This window comes from Gymnogyps californianus, chromosome 15 (genome assembly GCF_018139145.2).
Source record: "Gymnogyps californianus isolate 813 chromosome 15, ASM1813914v2, whole genome shotgun sequence".
Taxonomy (NCBI): Eukaryota; Metazoa; Chordata; class Aves; order Accipitriformes; family Cathartidae; genus Gymnogyps; species Gymnogyps californianus.
The window spans coordinates 12,018,976-12,035,859 of NC_059485.1; the positions used below are offsets into that span (position 1 = coordinate 12,018,976).

The 16,884-nt window shown below is 34.5% G+C and overlaps 1 protein-coding gene across 2 annotated transcripts in view; it reads left to right on the forward strand.

The window, feature by feature from the left end:
* MRTFB (myocardin related transcription factor B) overlaps positions 1-16,884 on the forward strand; it is an 89,563-nt gene that overhangs the window by 8,376 nt on the left and 64,303 nt on the right. The window contains exon 3 of one of the 2 annotated variants that reach the window (XM_050905701.1): positions 15,288-15,454. In XM_050905701.1, coding sequence (XP_050761658.1) covers positions 15,301-15,454 — 154 coding nt within the window. In that variant the 5' untranslated portion in view covers positions 15,288-15,300. Of the gene's footprint in view, positions 1-15,287; positions 15,455-16,884 lie in introns of those variants that run through there. The other variant, XM_050905702.1, reaches the window with a different exon arrangement.

Consider the following 16,884-nt stretch of genomic DNA (forward strand, 5'->3'; position numbering starts at 1 on the left):
CCCTCCTTCCTCTGCCAGACGTTCCACCCTTCCTCTGTTCTGCCAGTTTAACCATTTGACTGCTCTTTTACCAGGTCCTGTAAAATATGCCTGATTTTAAAAACTCGCCATGCAAAACTGGGAAAACAGAAAGGTGGAACCTCTGGGAAAGGGTGAAATGCAGACGGTAACAACCTACTTCAGCCAAGAGTTCATCTTTCTCTGTCCCAAGAAAGTTCTGAGCAGGAGCAAAGGTGGGCAATAGGGAGACAAACTAGAAATCTGAAATGGAGGATGGATAAAACACTAGAAGGTATTTTCCTTTTCTGCAGACTAAACCAGATTGATAGTTGACAGGAGGCTCTTGAACATAGGCACAGTTCTAAATCTACTGTTTCTCAGATACTTGGGGCAGTAATGGGGCCAGAAGGTAGTCCAGAAGATAGAATTCCGTAGCATCTCTTTGATCTGTCTGTGGATTCTTAGCATCTGTAGGTAGGCTTTTGAAAGCCTAAGCCAAGCCTTATGATGGCTGGCTGAGGAACACGGTCAAGAGAAGAAAAGATATATTAAGGAAGGATGGTATACAGAGCATTTTTGACAGGTAAAGTGGAAGCTGAGATGAGAAGTGATGTAGTGATACACGGAGGATAGAAAAAAATAGAGAATTCAGGAAGAGGAATCGAGAAGGAAAGCAGGTACTGAAATGATCTGGGGGAAGAAATGAACTACGATCTGATGCCAGAAAAGAAATAATGAAAATAAGCCAAGAGAAACCTGGGCTATAGTAATTATATCTGACCAGATAATATTTAATGAATATCTTGTTTTCATCAGATTATCAGTAGTTTTCCGACAGGGTTTCTAATAAAAGTTTGTAGTATATTTTTTTGCAAAAACATTTTTAATGCTGTTCAAAAATTGTATCTTTGAGGAAAGAGTGGCATTGCTTAGATTTTTCAGCCTTTTTTTTACTGATTTATTCATGATTAAATACATTGTGTGTCTTAGTGTTAGTAAATGGATCTAACCAAAGTGTTTTGAAACATACTTACCCTAATAAATTACATTTGATGACTGTTAAATGATGGAATTGTCTTACATATCAGAAGGAATACTAAAGCAAGTATATTTTCTGTTAGGCTGCTGAAGACCAAAAATGTCTAGTATACAAATAAAATTATTATGTAGGAGAGAAATTATGGCTTGAAGTATTTTTAGGCTCACGAGTTTGTAAAGTGACTGTTATTCTAGTTTTGATGTGTTCATGAAAAGAAAGGTTCAGTAAGAACTTTTTCATTAGCATTATGCAGAAGGATATTAGGAAAAGACATCAAAAATATTTCAGCCTGTGTTTTAAGGATTTTTTTGGCTTACTGAAGCTCATGAAGTTTGCTCCACATTTGAAGTACATTTTCAGCTGAGGGGAGGGAACTATTCAGCCACATAACTTACTGAAACATGATTAAGATGATACACATTGTCTTTTGGTGGAGCCTCTCATTCCACTGCTACCAAAGACTTTTGCCTGCTCAGGTTTGTTCTCCTAAACCATTTCAGTTCAGGTTAGCCAAGTTACCAAAGGTAACTCTGTTCAAACTCATTAAGCTGATTGAGCTCTCTGTGGATAAGGAGCAGCCATGCCAACAGCTGACCCAGCAGTGTGGACAGGATCATCATAACCAGAAATTGGGTGGTGAAAATCATCCGAGAGACTGATAATTTTGTCAGCCAGCACAATTGCAAGTGGACTTGGTGGTTCTAATGGAAATGCCCTATATTTAGTCACTATCCAGTTGGACCTAATTAGTCAATAACTATAGTTTAATTTTTGTAAATTTTTGAAGTAGGTACTCTAGTGGCGGCAGGTGTTCTAAGTTGAATTAAGGAACAACCTTTAGTAAGAGCTGTTTAAGTTTTGTAATAATAAGGCAGTGTTGCACAGGAGCTTTCTATATTAGTATAGCAGACTTCAGTAATGGTGTCTCTTCCTTTTTAATTCAGAAATATCCTGTTCTTTAAATTGGAGGAGGCGGGAAGGGTGGGTACAGACAGTCTGGGTTTTTTTACACTCATCATATCAGTGTTAAATTGATTCTTTGTGGTATTACTTTCATCGTAAATTTCTAAATATTATTTTCCTTAAAGATGATATTTGGAAATAATTAGTCTTAACTGAGTGAAGGAAATAATTCGTTGCAGTCAGACTTTCTCATTTTTAAGTCTACACGTGAAATTTATATCTTTGACTACAAGAGGCCTTTTTTCCTATGTTTATTTAAACTTTCTGTTGGGTGGTTCTTGAGATTTTACGTTTTTCTGAAGGCCATTATGTTTCTTTCTTGATCAGCTTGTTCTTGGTTACTGCCATTTCTGCATAAACAGAGGACTTTTTTTCTCTCCTTTATAACTGAAGGAGATGAGAGTGATGATTGTTTTATAAGGGGAAGGTTTAGTGGCTTTTTTCACTTCAAGTTGTATTACAAGAAAATCCTAAGAAATACAGAATTTAGATGTTACAGCTGTTAAGTGTAGCAATTTGTGCAGAAATCTACTGTAAACTTTATGGTTACCATCTATCTATTTATTTATTTATTTTTAAACAAGCATCTTTGTTAGGGAATGAAATACTGGAACACACAATAGTTTAACAGACAAGACTTCTTTGAAAGTGGCCTTAGGCAACATAAACTCTCCTGACCCAGAGTTTCTGCCCTATTAGTCTTTAGCTAATTTCAGTATGGAAAATGGAATTCAAGTTCATTTTAGCTTTGGAGATCGTGAGAAATTGGTTCTTAAAGCACTGAGGGCATGGACTGTGGATTATAGCATTAAACTGTTTAGAATATTAGAGTTTTCAGGCACCATACTAATAACATCCTTTTTCTGGTTATTTTAGAATGTGGGTGTTGATCTAGGGATTCAGCTTGATCACTTATAATCTTGGTTATGTATTTATAAAGAAACAGTAAGTAGTCCTGTGGTCTTACCCTGTTCACAGAGAGTATTATTGGCCTTGTTAGAAGAAATGTTCTTGATTTGAGAAGAAAAAGGTTGGCTTTTGTTTAGTAAAGAGTGTTATTTTGTCTTTAACAAAATGTATTTATTTTTCTGTTAAAGTCATAATATTATATTTGTGGTATATCTTCATGCTTAATTTCCAGTGTTTAGGAAGCTGGGGGTTGGGGTTTTGTGGTTTGGGGTTTTTTCTACCTGAAAGTCTGTGCTTAAATGCATGGAATTTAGCATTCTTTTAGTATGCATCCTTATTGGATCTATAAAAAAACCCACTTTAGTTCTTGGGAAGATACTGCAAGGTGTAAATCTATTACAACTGATGTAATTGCATTCACATTCTGACCTTTTATCACTGTTGTGTAAAAAATTAGGTCACTTAATATGATGTGGGATATGAGCAGTTGAGCAGTGGTTCACTGTAACCAAATTTAATGTGACACTGTTCTGTTTGCTTCCAGGTAAGGTGTAATAACTTTTCTTTAACCCTGCTATATCAGTAGGTGTAACTTGGAGAAAGCATCAGTTGAAGACTGAAGAGGGAAGAGGTTGTCTTCCTGAAGCCATGAATCTAAATGATAGCTGGTATATAAGTGATGAAACAACTGTACTCTTTCCCTTTTAAGTGCTTTTTAAAGTTTGTAATAGAAAGTAATACTTCCAAGCCAAGCAAATAAACATATTTGCCCAGTTCCAGTAGCAGCTTTGGCTATAAGAAATGAGAAGTATATTGACCTCATTCTGACTCTAGGATAATGACAAATACAGTGGAGAATAATTTACGTGTACGGAGTAGAAGAGTTGGCAATAGCATGAAGTGGTATTATGGGACTGCCAAAATTTTGTGTCACTGCCTCTGTTTAGTTGAGAAGGATGAGCATTCATACCCACACAGCATGCATGTGATGAATACGTGTATTTAATGTATGTAGCTAACTGTGAGTTATCTTTATGAGCACTAGGAGAGCCTTCAAAACCTTACAGTTGTGGCTCACCCAATGGTTTTGTCTAAGCAGGACAGCAGCACTATAAAAAAATCATCTTTAAACTTCCATCACCTTCTTTAATTAGCCCTTAATGGTACTTTTGTTGCTATTCAAAATGTGTCACATCATGCAATGTGAATTGAATTGTTGAAAAGAAAAGATGGTCCCATGAACTTGTAAACCAGACGTGTTAATCAGTTGGTACTAGGCCTCTGGTTTCTTTCTAGTTAAAGGAAATAGAATAGAGGAGAAGATTAAATACTTCTAATAACCTGCAAAGTAAAACCAGTCATTTGGGGCAGTTAAATAAGTATCATAATGCTCTGCCATGCTTTTTATAGGGTGGTTACGTGATCATAAATAAGAAAAGAACAGAAAAGAGAATATTTTAGATGAACTCTAAGCACTTAGCATAAATCAAATAAAGAACGCATGGTAAATAGCTGCTGCTTAAGATGTACAGAAAGTTGATTTTTATCTTTTTTTATTTAAACATTAATCTGTCACCTTCTAAGTTTTTCTTTTGTCCATTAGCAGGTTAAATTTTACAAGTTTTAGTTTCAGAAGTTAAGAGCAACAAGTTGACTGGTTTCCATGGGAGCTAATTCGAGTTATTGTTTGCATTGTTAATATCTGAAAGTAGCTGTGTTGGTACAAGTCAATATGCAGCAAAAGGTTTGTGAAAGAGAGATTTTCTAAGTTGTCCTGAGGTTATGAGTAGGGACTACTTAAATGAGTATCATCTGCATGTGTGCACTGAGTTGCCGTTCAGACACAATCATTTTGATATTTGTAAGATCCCCTAAACTGAAGTTGCTAGTAGTCCCTAATTATGCCACATTATTTTGAAATCATGTCCAATTAGTATTTAGTTTATTGCTGAATGGGAATAATAAGTTAAATTCTGTCCTATAGAAGTTGATTGTATTTTTTTAAGAGGTCAAATATCAGTCTTTGGTACACCAAATATTATAATAATAAAATTTTCCTAATCTCTGTAACAGTGTATAGAAATAAAAAGAAGCAAAGTATATCTTTTTCAAGAAATTTCATTTTATAGAAATGATGTGTAATGTTCAGTCATGCTTATGAAGGAAGGTAGAAAGTAGCATGTTCAACGGGAAACAGTCCTGCAGTTCCTTCCTCTTTGATTTGAATCCTAATGCTTTCCTTGCTTTGTTCAATTCAAGGGCTTGGTTTACAGGCACTAAAATAAACAGAATAGCACCTGCAGCTTAGTCATCAATGGGAACATCTTGAAGTAGCTAAGCAAACAAATGAAATCATGGCATAATTTAACCTTTTCTGAAATGTCTTAGATGTTCTACCAACATTCATTTTTAAGATAGATCAGCATTTTGGCTATCAAAGGAGTCTGAACACACAAAAGAATTGTTGAAGATTATGATCCAATTTATTGATAAAAGTTACTAATTAATTATTTTCTGAACTGTCAGAACACCTCTTGTAAAAAGCTCTGTATATTTTTTTCTTCCTTTTTCTTTAATAAATGCCAGCTTCTAGGACATCGCACTAAAATGTTTAGCAATCGTATGATGTGTTCATATAAACATTTGACCCTTACTCCAGACTTGAGCTATCAAGTGCTTTTATAATACCAAAATGGACACTTGTGTTTTGATCTTTTTTTTTTTTAATATGTTGTCAACTATAATTACATAAAGAGATTCTGCTGGCTACACTGTTTATGTTTGCTGGCCACAGAAAACCATGGAGCACATGTTATCTTACTAATTCCTTCCACAAAGTTCTGTCATAGACCAGAAGAACTGAACTTGCTTTTTGGCAGATAAATCTGAGTTGATTTTGTAATTATTTGAACGTTACTGCTAAGCGCTTCATATTAAAACTGATATTAAGAACTTCTGCATTTTTTTAAATTGAAATTCAAATAAATTGCTTCTGAAATGATATGTCACTTATGTTTTATTGGAAAAAAGAGATCTAATTTAAATGTGTAGAGATCCGCGAGGATGAGAAACTAGAAGCATCATTTGTTTGCACACCAATAATGCGCATGGGGTTTTTTTGTTTTGTTTCTTTGAATTGCTAAATTTAGGTATTATAACACTGACCTTTTGTTGTTTTCTAAGCTGAGTCTAAATTTATTTGCTGCCAATGTTAATATAGGCATTTTAAACTTTAGTACAGTATTAAAGCAAATGTAAAATACTGACAATTCAACATCCTCTTCATAGACTGAAAAATAGGATGGTCATGTGTAGATTTTTCTGAGCATTTGCAAATGGCATATTTCCGTGCACAGTGTGTACATGTGTGTAACATCTAAACAAGATATTAGTTTGTGTTTTACCTTTCTAGTTTAAAGTATTTTTATGAAGCTGTTTATTTTAATAGAACTAGTGAGGATATGTGCTGTAACAGCTTCATGTTTGTTTAATTAAGTTAATCCAGCTGAATGACTTAGCATTGCCTCAATATGAGCATTGTTGACTAAGAATATCCACAAAAAAGATGAGAGGAAATCAAATTATGGCTGCTCATAAGGTGATTAAAAGTAAAAAATTGTTGAAGACTGTATCTGGAAGTCCTTCACTTACGACAAGTCGTAGGACAATGTTTATCTATTATACTTTCAAGTGTTGTTGCCATAATTCTTTTTGCTACTGAGTGCTCAGGTAGCAGATGTTAGGAAGGATGGACTTATTAGTTGTAGATGAAATAACGTATCTTCTTATCGTGATTCAGAGTTTTCAACATGAGTTAAGTCTTTATGAACTTTCTGCTACAAACAGTACTGTACTGTAAGTTAAGCATAAGGTAGCTTCTACTCATAAAGCATTGCGTCAGTAGAAAGTATATTAAAAGACATTCTGGGTTATCTGGATGGATTAATAGATGCTAGCTTCGATGCTTGGTTTTAAATAGCTTGCACAGCTACCTCGGTGACCATATCTGTCTTTCACATGATAGAATAGCAAAGCAGTTCATACTCTTCTTTAAAGAAGGTTGTTGACCGTGTATTATCTTTGAGGCAGCTAATCCTAGACTCTATTTTTCATTTGGTCCATCGGACTGTTTATTGATTTTGGTGCATGGTGCAAAGTTATTTTCATAACTGTTTCTTAAAGGAAGATGATAGATTTGAAAAGTTTGATATAATCAGTAAACAATTTAAACATTACTTCCATCTGAAGGGATTGGTTTCGTTTTAGTGACTTGAATATTATGCATATTGAACCTTGGCTTGCTTTACTTAAAATATTTGTAAGAAATTTAGCATCTTGCATAAATTGTTATTAATTACCATTTTAAAGCCCACCAAGTGTGAACACAGAAGATAATTGTAATATATGTACTTAAAACATTTTCATGAGACCTTAAAGTATTTAAACACTAAGCTTCATAACATTCCTGTGAGTTATATCCTTTCCACTGAAGGGCTATGTGAAGCCCAGAAGGTTTTTACCAAATGTTACTTGAATAGGTTAGTTTTGAGAAGGCAGTAATGTGGAAAAAAGAATAGGTGAATCATCTGTATGGCCCTACACAGCAACAGGGTAAGCTTTAGCTTCCCCACGCTTTAAGGGAGCTGTGGGAGGCTGCTTTTGTTCATCACAGACCCACACTCTGCCTGATAATTAATTTGCACTTGGCAGGCCACATCTCCCATTACAAATGAGATGCCTTATTTTTTTTGCCTGGAGATGGCACAGGAAGGAATCTATCATCTAGTATTCTGTTGACTCATCCCCTGCCTCTGCCCAGATATAAGTAATTTTCTATACTTTATGTAATTTATGGTGTGCATTTGCTAGTGTAGCTTATTTCTTTTCAGACTTTAACAGTCCAAAGACTTAAGATTTAAAGATTTCCTTCTAAGAATTAGTAAAGAGAATCTCAGTGTAGCATTGTCATTGAAATATGCAAAAGTGTTAAATATGTTTCTGGAGGTCTTCTAGTGGTCTGCTCAGTGGTATTAATTTAGCTAGAGTACATGGTTACAAAAATTTAATCTCAATAATTTACTAAATAAAAGAGGAAATTTATCTGAAATATTTATCAATCCAGTCCTGGCTCCATGCTCCTTTAAGAAGCACGTCATTCCAATTACTGGTATGGTGAGAAGCATGACAGGACCTCAGTTCTGTCATATATTTCTGCACGCTGTTTTTTAAAGAAATGAATAGTAACAGTGAGGTTTTGATAATGCATACTCCAAGGTGATTACTCATAGTCAGCCGTTGATATTTCTCATCTTTTTCTGCTTTTGTCTATGTTTGTAAAAATAGCTGTATGATTTAAATCCTTGTTGCTGTGTATTTTACCACAAAATTTATCTTCATTAATTAATACATTAACACTGTATTTTAACAGTAGGATCACAATTTCTCTTTCAGTATAATAATTTAATATCAGTTTTAATTTCAAAGTTCATATACTGTATCCAAAATACTTTTAACGAGAGAGGCTGTGTAAGAAACTAACTGCAGAAGTTGCAAGCAACACCAAGTTGTCAGCAGTGTTGACTCTGCGTCTCTTTGGGAAAAGGAACAGCTTTATACTGTGTGAAGTGGAGTACTAAAGTGGTTGAGTATTTTCAAGACCTTTTTTAATGAAAATTTTCTTTTGGTCTTTTACGCCACTGTGGAATACATGAGATGAGGGACCTAAATCTCAACAGAATAAGCATTGTTCTTGCAACAGAGGCAAACTTAATTTGAGACATTTTCTCCAATCAGTGAAATTATGAATGTCAAAAATGAATTAGATTAACATATTCAGTTAATTTACTGATAATCTGGATGATTATTAATAGCAAGTACTTTCCATGTCTATGTTCATTTTGTACTCAGTCATATATTCATCTTTACTGTTTCTAAATGCTATGTCAGTAAGTGGATTTGAAATCTACTGAGAAAACAAAAAAAAAACCCAAAAGAAATTTCTGTAACAGTTTATTGTTAAAATTGCAGTGCTAAATGCAAAAGGTTATTTTTTCGTTTTTACATCTTTGCTATTTTAAAAAAGCCCAATATATAAGACTTAGTGTAAAAGACAGGTTAGTGATTTGGTGGAATAGCTCTAAATGGCTTTTAGATACTTTGTAAGTATTTCCAAGGGTGGGGTTTTTTTTTAAACTATTATTTATCTTTCAATTTTGTAATGAAATATAAGTAGTCTTTAGAGTTTGGGGAAAAATTGTGTATGGACATGTAGAAAAAGGTATTCAGAACAATTATAAAGGGAGCCCCAATAGCTTCTCATGTAGGAATTTAGTAAGATCTCAGATGTATAATAGGATGTAAGCACAGCTGAAATGAAATTGTGCATATATGATATGTGCTAGTGTCTGCCAAATAGTCACACTGCATTTTAGAGGTCACAGAGAAACCATTATGTACTAGACTGAGGAGCATTATTGTCTTTGTAGCAGACACCTAGCTTTGGTATTGCTCCAGGAACTGATTTGAGATGGATTTCCTGCAGCCAACCCGACTATTTGTGTCTTAATTCTCTTTTTACCCCTTGCTGATAGGCAGCATGCCAAGAGGAATCATCCTTTAAAAACATTGCATCTTTTCCTCTCTTTGAAGCGGGTATTTCATCCCCAGTTCTTGTCTCTGGGAAATGACTCTCTTAGCTGACCATTACCTTATTGTTCAGTGAGCTAAATGTTCCTGTGTATTTTGAATGTTTACGTCCAAGTCCTACTTGTATGGATCCTGTGGAAAAAAGGAGGTACTGAGCATTCCAAGGGTCTGACCACTGGGACTCGGCTAATTTGAAGATTAGAAAGGAAGTTTGCTGTAGGCATATCTATGCACTTGATAGGGCCAGCTGCATTCTGAAAGCATAGTTCTTGCCCTTCTTTTATGAGATAGGAAGAGGAATTACCAAGTTAGTCTCATATTGTGACTTAGCACATTATCTCAGATAAAAATCATTAATGCTTACTGTTCAAATTGAAGTAATAATTGAAACTGTAGCAGTCCCCTAAATGCTTATTACCACTCTAGTGTTGGAGATCATGGTCCCCACTGTACAGGTTTTCAAGTCTTTCTGGCATTGACAAGGAGATCCAAGAGCTTAATGCAAATGACCTTCATTGGCAACTGTTAAGCTAACCTGCTGGATGCCGTGCTTAAGCTTCTTAAGTGTCTCTTTTAGTCTTTCTTGACACATTGAAGAAAACAAACAAACAAAAAACCAACAACCAAACCCAACATTTTGCAATTCTAGTATTCTTCCCACTAAAGATTCTGGTGTATTACAAACTTCTAGCTGTATCATTTAAAATTTTACTGAGTTTTATAAATGGAGAAACTTAAACCTAGGTGATTTGACTGCTGATGTTCACACCATGATTCTGTAATAAATTCTGTACTGGAGCCTGGTATTGCTAATATCTAATCTGGTGCGTCTGTTAATAATCTGATACTGCACTGTGTATAGTGACCTAAGTTCCTTGCAAGTGTAAATGAGTGAGCAATGTTAAGGTCAGCCATTTGACTTGGCCAGAGTTTGAATGCACTGTGATTCTTGAACTGTTTTTTCCAGCAGATTTCTAAAATAAAAGCTGATTTAATACCCAAGTGTCATCCAGATTTCACAGTTTGTGCCGAATAAAATACCAGTTCTAGTGTCTCAAGGGGCAGGGAAGTATGTATTTTCTCCCCTTCTAAGATTTTTCTAAGAAAATATACTTTGTCTTTTGAAGATAAAATGTTTAAAAATAAAAGAAGCATTTGTCTTCAGCAGTTAAGAAAGATAGCAACCACCTACAATCTGTGAGAACACTTACATAAGATTCATACACTGTACAGGAGTTCTCTTTTGCCAGTACTGGAACACTGTTTCTATGTAGTTGTCAGATAAATGTGAACCGAAGCCTTGCTTGCAGTGCTGGTGCATATTCTATTTTGGTAATTTATTCTGAAGGTTAAGTAGGAAAATAATTTTGTTCTAGTACTACTCTTAAACATTTTGCTGAATTCTGTGGAAAAAAAAAAAAAACCAACGCAAACCTGAAATCCTTTGGGACTATTGGAAGAGTGGAGTAGTTTTATTTAGGTGCTACAAATAAGATGGTATTATACTTTCCAACATTTTGTAAGTAGAAATGTTTTTCATACCAAATAGAATGATGGTTCATACAACTTAATAAACCTTTAGATGTCTTAGTTTCAAGGAAGGGAGTGGAGATTAGCCGTATAAAATGATGCTTTCGTGGATAATGCAGAGTAGAATATTGAGACTTTAATAGTACGGATTTTTTTTTTCCAAATTGTATTTTTCCTGTACGTTTTTACTGTTAAGTTTCAGTTATGTTATTAATACACTTTTGTGTATAGGTCTGCTTGAAGTTAGGGGTTACATAGATAATGGTTACCATCTGTAAAAGCAGATGGCAAATATGAAATAATTCTTCAAGATTGAGGAGGCTTCAAATAAATGAAAAAGGGGAGGCAAATGTGTTATCTTTAATATAAAACATGATAGTATCATGATTCCTTAAATTCTAAATCAGATAAGTTTCTCACTTTTGCACGTGATGACTGGATACTAGATGATCTTCAAGGTCCCTTCCAACCCAAACCATTATATGGTTCTATGATAAAGTATTTATTGTACAGGGTTTGATTCTAATCAAGGTGAACTAATGTTTTCTCCTACTGTTTTTTGTGTTTGAATTGCTGGTGTCCAAACAATCAGTTATGTTAGAAATGTCAGAATGAAATACGGCTTTTGAAAACTGAAGATAGATGGGAGATGTTCTGCATATCTTAAGTCTAGTTTCATGTGAAATAAATGGTGCTGGTTGTAACCTCCAGCTGATGATAAAGCAATTGCATGCATCTTCTCTAGCAGTTAAAATGAGCATGCTAAAAAATAGCAGTGGTTTATTATCTCATACATACAACAGTGTAAAAAGATGTTGTTTACACAGAGATGTCTTTTTTTTCTTCTTGTCTGTTTCTTTTTTGTTGTTGTTTGGAAAGATATTTATCAAAATGATTTTTATTTAAGCTTCAGAATTACTTTGTCAATCAATAAGGAAAACCTTATGCCTAAGACAAACTAGTAATTTCATGGATGCTACGTTTAGAAGTTCTATTTAGAAAGTTGAACAGCTGAATTCTCCTTTAGATTCTAATGGAACAAGAGAGAAGAATCAAATTAAGTGTTTATATTTTATTATCGCAAGTCTTCAATTTGTCATCTTTATAGTATTGTTTAATGTTCTGTTCATTGATTCAGTAAGGAGCTGTCATTGAGCGTAGTGTATCTGAGCCACATCTTGATGATGTAGGTCACAGACTTTTTTCCCTACAAAAAAACCTTATAAATGCTGGGTGGAGGTGTGTGTGTTCTTTTTTTGGAGAAGGTCAAGAGAATTCATTGTTCTAAGCTCAAAAATATTTCCTTAGTCTGATACGGTAGCAGTTCATCAGTACAAATGAAAAGAAATGAGAGCAAAATGTGATTTCAGATATGACTGAGGAATTTAGACTTTCTGGGAATTCTAGAGTGTCTTTCATTCAAAGATGATGTAGCAACATAGCAACGGGGTTGTTCTAGTGTTAAAGGATCATTTGGGAAAATACCTGGATTTTTAACAGCCTATAGGTAAAGGGGCTTGCAGCACCCTTGCAGCAAAAAATTGAAAGAGGGCCTTCTGCATGTAACAGTGTGTAGTGACCTCATCCTGCTCTGTCAATCAGTATAGACAACTGCTTGAGGAAACAAAAAAGGCATCAGCTGTGGTATTTCAGTGTGCATGCTACAACCTGTTTTGGTTTTGCTTCCTAGAGGCCTGTTCCTGTGAAATTCTGTAATGGTAAAGGATGGTAAACTGATAAATAGTGGATGTTTAGGCTTGCTGCAATTTTTTTTTAATGAACAACTTTATTTTTAGTGGTTAAAATTGTTTATCCAAAAGATTTAAGACCAGGAATTTGCAATATCTGAGACTTCACTGTGAATTGGAAACTTTCAGATTAGGGTTAGAGTTCTGCATTGGAGAACTTTGGTTTTAGAGGTTTCCTAATGATCAAGTTTGTGTACTGTATGAAACCATAGTAAAAACCGGGATCTGAGGGTCGCGATGAGCGATATCATCTGTGTTAGAGCAAAACAGCAAGAGGCAGCAGTCACAGGTTGCAGCAGAAGAAACTCCATTTGAAGGGGGTGGGCAAGGCATTCACAATGAGGTTACCCAGAGGTGGTGGAATCGCCAGCTTTGGAGACTTTCAGAACCTGACAAGACAAATTCCTGAGCAGCTGGTAGCCCTACTCGGGATTGGGGGATGGACTAGATGACCTCCAGAAGGTCCCTTCTAACCTGATTTAGTCAGGTTCAAACCACAGATTAAGCACATTTTGTGTAAGAAGTCAACTTGTTTTGAGTTGCACTGCAATGCTGCAATCAGTATCATTTAATATGTTGCATATAATTCTTGCATGCCTTGTTCTTAGTTGAATCTGGACAATAAAAACACATTTATGTACATTCCTGAAACGAAAATTAAGAAATGGACATGTAGCTAATTTAGCAGTGTGTTGTAGAAGTGATGAAAGTTAAACTGGTTTAATTTAAAGCAAGATACTTAGTTATCTGTCATGGGGAAAAGAGTTAGTCAAAGCTAACATGCAGCATAATGAATGTTAAACCTTTAGTACAATAAGGTGTTTCTATTAATTTCATATGGATTTAATGGCATGAATACAGCTAATGTGGTTTAATCTCTTTGAAAAGTGACTCCAAGACATAACTCATAGCTAATAAATTGTGGTTAAAATGCTGTGAATATGAGCAGATAAGCAGCTAAATTTTCACTTAAATTCTGCTCTGAAGAGACTTGCTTGGTTAACAATGTACTTAATCTGTATGGGTGAGTGGGAGTTTGAGGAAAGTGTAATGTCAGGAAATCGAATGAGAGCTGGGTAAATTATGCTTCTAAAAGCAAAGAACAAAGAAAAAAAATCTTGCATAACAGTAAGTTAATATGTCTTCATTTAATGTGAAAGCACCAATTGGTAACTATGGAAAATAATGAAAAATATGCACTTAACCATCATAATTGTTCTACTGAGGTATATATCAAGCAGTACTTGCTTGTATTTCTTATTTTTAAATTGGCACTTTCAGCAACATGATTCTTTACCCCTTTTTGTAGTATAGGCCATTCTTTGGTGGTCATGATCATTTTTTGTCATCTTGATGTTTTTTAAAATATCAAGTAACACTGGAAATATTTTGGGTATGGTCATTGAAACACATGTTGCATTTTAAAAACCTTTAAATACACACCCCAACGTGTGTGGTATTTATATTCAGCTTACCTAAAGTTTGAAATTTAAGGTTGAGTATGGGCAAGCAGTAGTGTTTCTTAAGAAAAATAACTAAAAATAAACGAACAATTTAACAATAATAAGACATTTCTTCAGTTTTATGGATCTTCATGAATTGTTAATATTTCATATGTTTGAGTTTCCAAGAATCCAGGGATGGACTTCATTGAAGTCCATATTGATTTATTGAAATTCTAATGACTTGATAGAGTTCTGTGAGCTATAAAAAGCCTGTACCAGTAATTCATTTTTCTCTCTCTCCTCACTGTAGATTAAGGACCACATTAATGATAGAAAGGAAAGAAATAATAAATTGGGACTTCTATTCCACTCTGTAGAGTATTTTACAATAAGTAGCTAGTATGCAGTAAAATTAATTTGAAAAAATTCATGGCAAAAAGCCTTCCTTGCTGGAGAGATTGAAGATTAACTAGTTCTAGTATAGTTGTTTGGTGGTATGAAGTCCTGTATTAATACCAAAGTTGATTTTTGATCCAAAGGAAAGTTGTGCAGTGCTTCAAATTATTAAAAGCCGTTTGTATGCTATCGTATATTAATTCAGTATTCTCTAATATAAGCTACTGAAAAAAAAGAATGTTTTGCTGATACGGGCTGTGTCACTTGCTAGAAGGTGGGGCACAGGAGCTTCTGGACATCCGTATTGAGAGTTAACACTGTGTAATTTTTCTGTCAAAGTGAGCAGAGAAACTGTCCTGCTTCTCAGAACCAAAGAACTGTTAAATTGCTAGTAAAAACATTGCTTAACTATATTCTTGCAAACCTGTAATATTTGTGGAAAATTAGTGGATAATGTATATATCGTTTTAAAGTTGAATTTTGTGTGCAAAGGAACTGACCAAAACCAAAAACCGAACAAAAAAAGTAATGTGTCTACGTAATTTTTTTTTTCTTTATTAGTTTTATCAACTATAGTGTGATTAAGAGACTACTTGCTCTCCCTGTCTCCAGACGATTTAACACAATGGATCACTTGGGGACAGCGGATGCTGAGGACGACTCTGGATCACTAACACGGCTTGCTCCTAGTCCCCATAGCGAAGCAGTTGCGCATGAGTTCAAGGAACTTTCATTGCAGCCCAATCAGTACTTACCTCCTCTCAATGAACGGAAGAATGGTGAGTGCAAAAGTGGCTGTTCTCCTTTTCTCTCCATTGCTTAAATGTTTTCTATGTGAATAAGGATGTTTGTTTGATTTCTTCAAATAGCTTTAATTGACTCTCTTCACTTGCTCTTCCCAAACCACGTTATGTAGCGTTGAAGTGCTACAGTGTTTGTTACTAAATCTGTCCTGATCAGCTTCACCTGTCATGGCAGCTTGTAAGTCTGACTTTAAAACACCAACGGGAATTCTTTGTTGAGGCATATAGAATGGAGTTGTTTATATTTTTAAATAGTTTTAAAACCATAGCTAGTGTATAATAGAAGTATTAATTAAATATTTTTGAGAGTTGTATTATTATCAGACAAAAACAGATAACTATCAAGAACATTTTTTTTCCTGCAAAAATAATACAGAATTGAAGGTTCACATTGTATCCCAGAAAGCTTAATTCACCACATAGTTTAAGGTTGAACAAAGAAAGAAAAATAAGATTTATATTGTGGGAATCTTTCCAGTATCTTTCCTCGTTGTTGATGTTGGCATAGCAACTTAGGAAGAAAGTGTTTCCACTGTTACAATAAGCATCAGGAAGGATTAGGTCTGAATCCAAATGTAGGCTCATTTTTGTTGGGGAGAAGGCAGGAACTTTTTGTGTGTGTGTGTGTGGTGTTTGGTTTTTTTTCCTCACGCTAATATCTTCTAATAATGAAGATTTGTTTTCCAGTATTTGTACTAAATAGTAGGAACATTGAAATAATGTAAATGAAGTATTTGATTTTTTGAAGCATTTTTTTAAAATCAGTTTAGCTACAGTTAGCTATTAATTCAGTTGTAATAGTATAATCATTATTAAATAAGAAGAAAACTATCTGAATATCCTGGCTTTAAAGCAGAAAAAATGGGGATATATATTACTAGATTGTATGTATATCAAATAGCTGGGGACAGGTCCAAGTCATGGTATTCTCTGTTTCAGAAAGACATGGAATGTTGTCTATAACCAAGATGCTCCTGTTTACACAATGAGGGACTAACGCTGTGGTGCCTTGTGTACATACCCTCAGTATTATATAGCACTCCAAGAAAGAAAAATGTAATAAAGGGAAAATATGATAGGGGAGAGATTTAGGCTTAGCTTATATAAATGTGGAGCAACCACCTCTTTGAATACTTGAGCTTGTATTTTACAATTACTTTCTTATTTTTTTTCCACGTATGAAGATCTTGAAATACAGAAGACTATGTTAACTGATACAATATATTCAAAGTATTTTAAGCTAAGGGACCTGCAGCTAATTTATTAATATTTTTGGCTTAGGAATTATTTTTTGTAAGGCAGAAAAAAAATTTGTAGCTTGGGAGATATTGTGTTTTGTTGGCTACTATTTGATGTTAAATTGATAATAGGTATGTCTATACCAGAAGCTTGTTTTAAGATAGCTT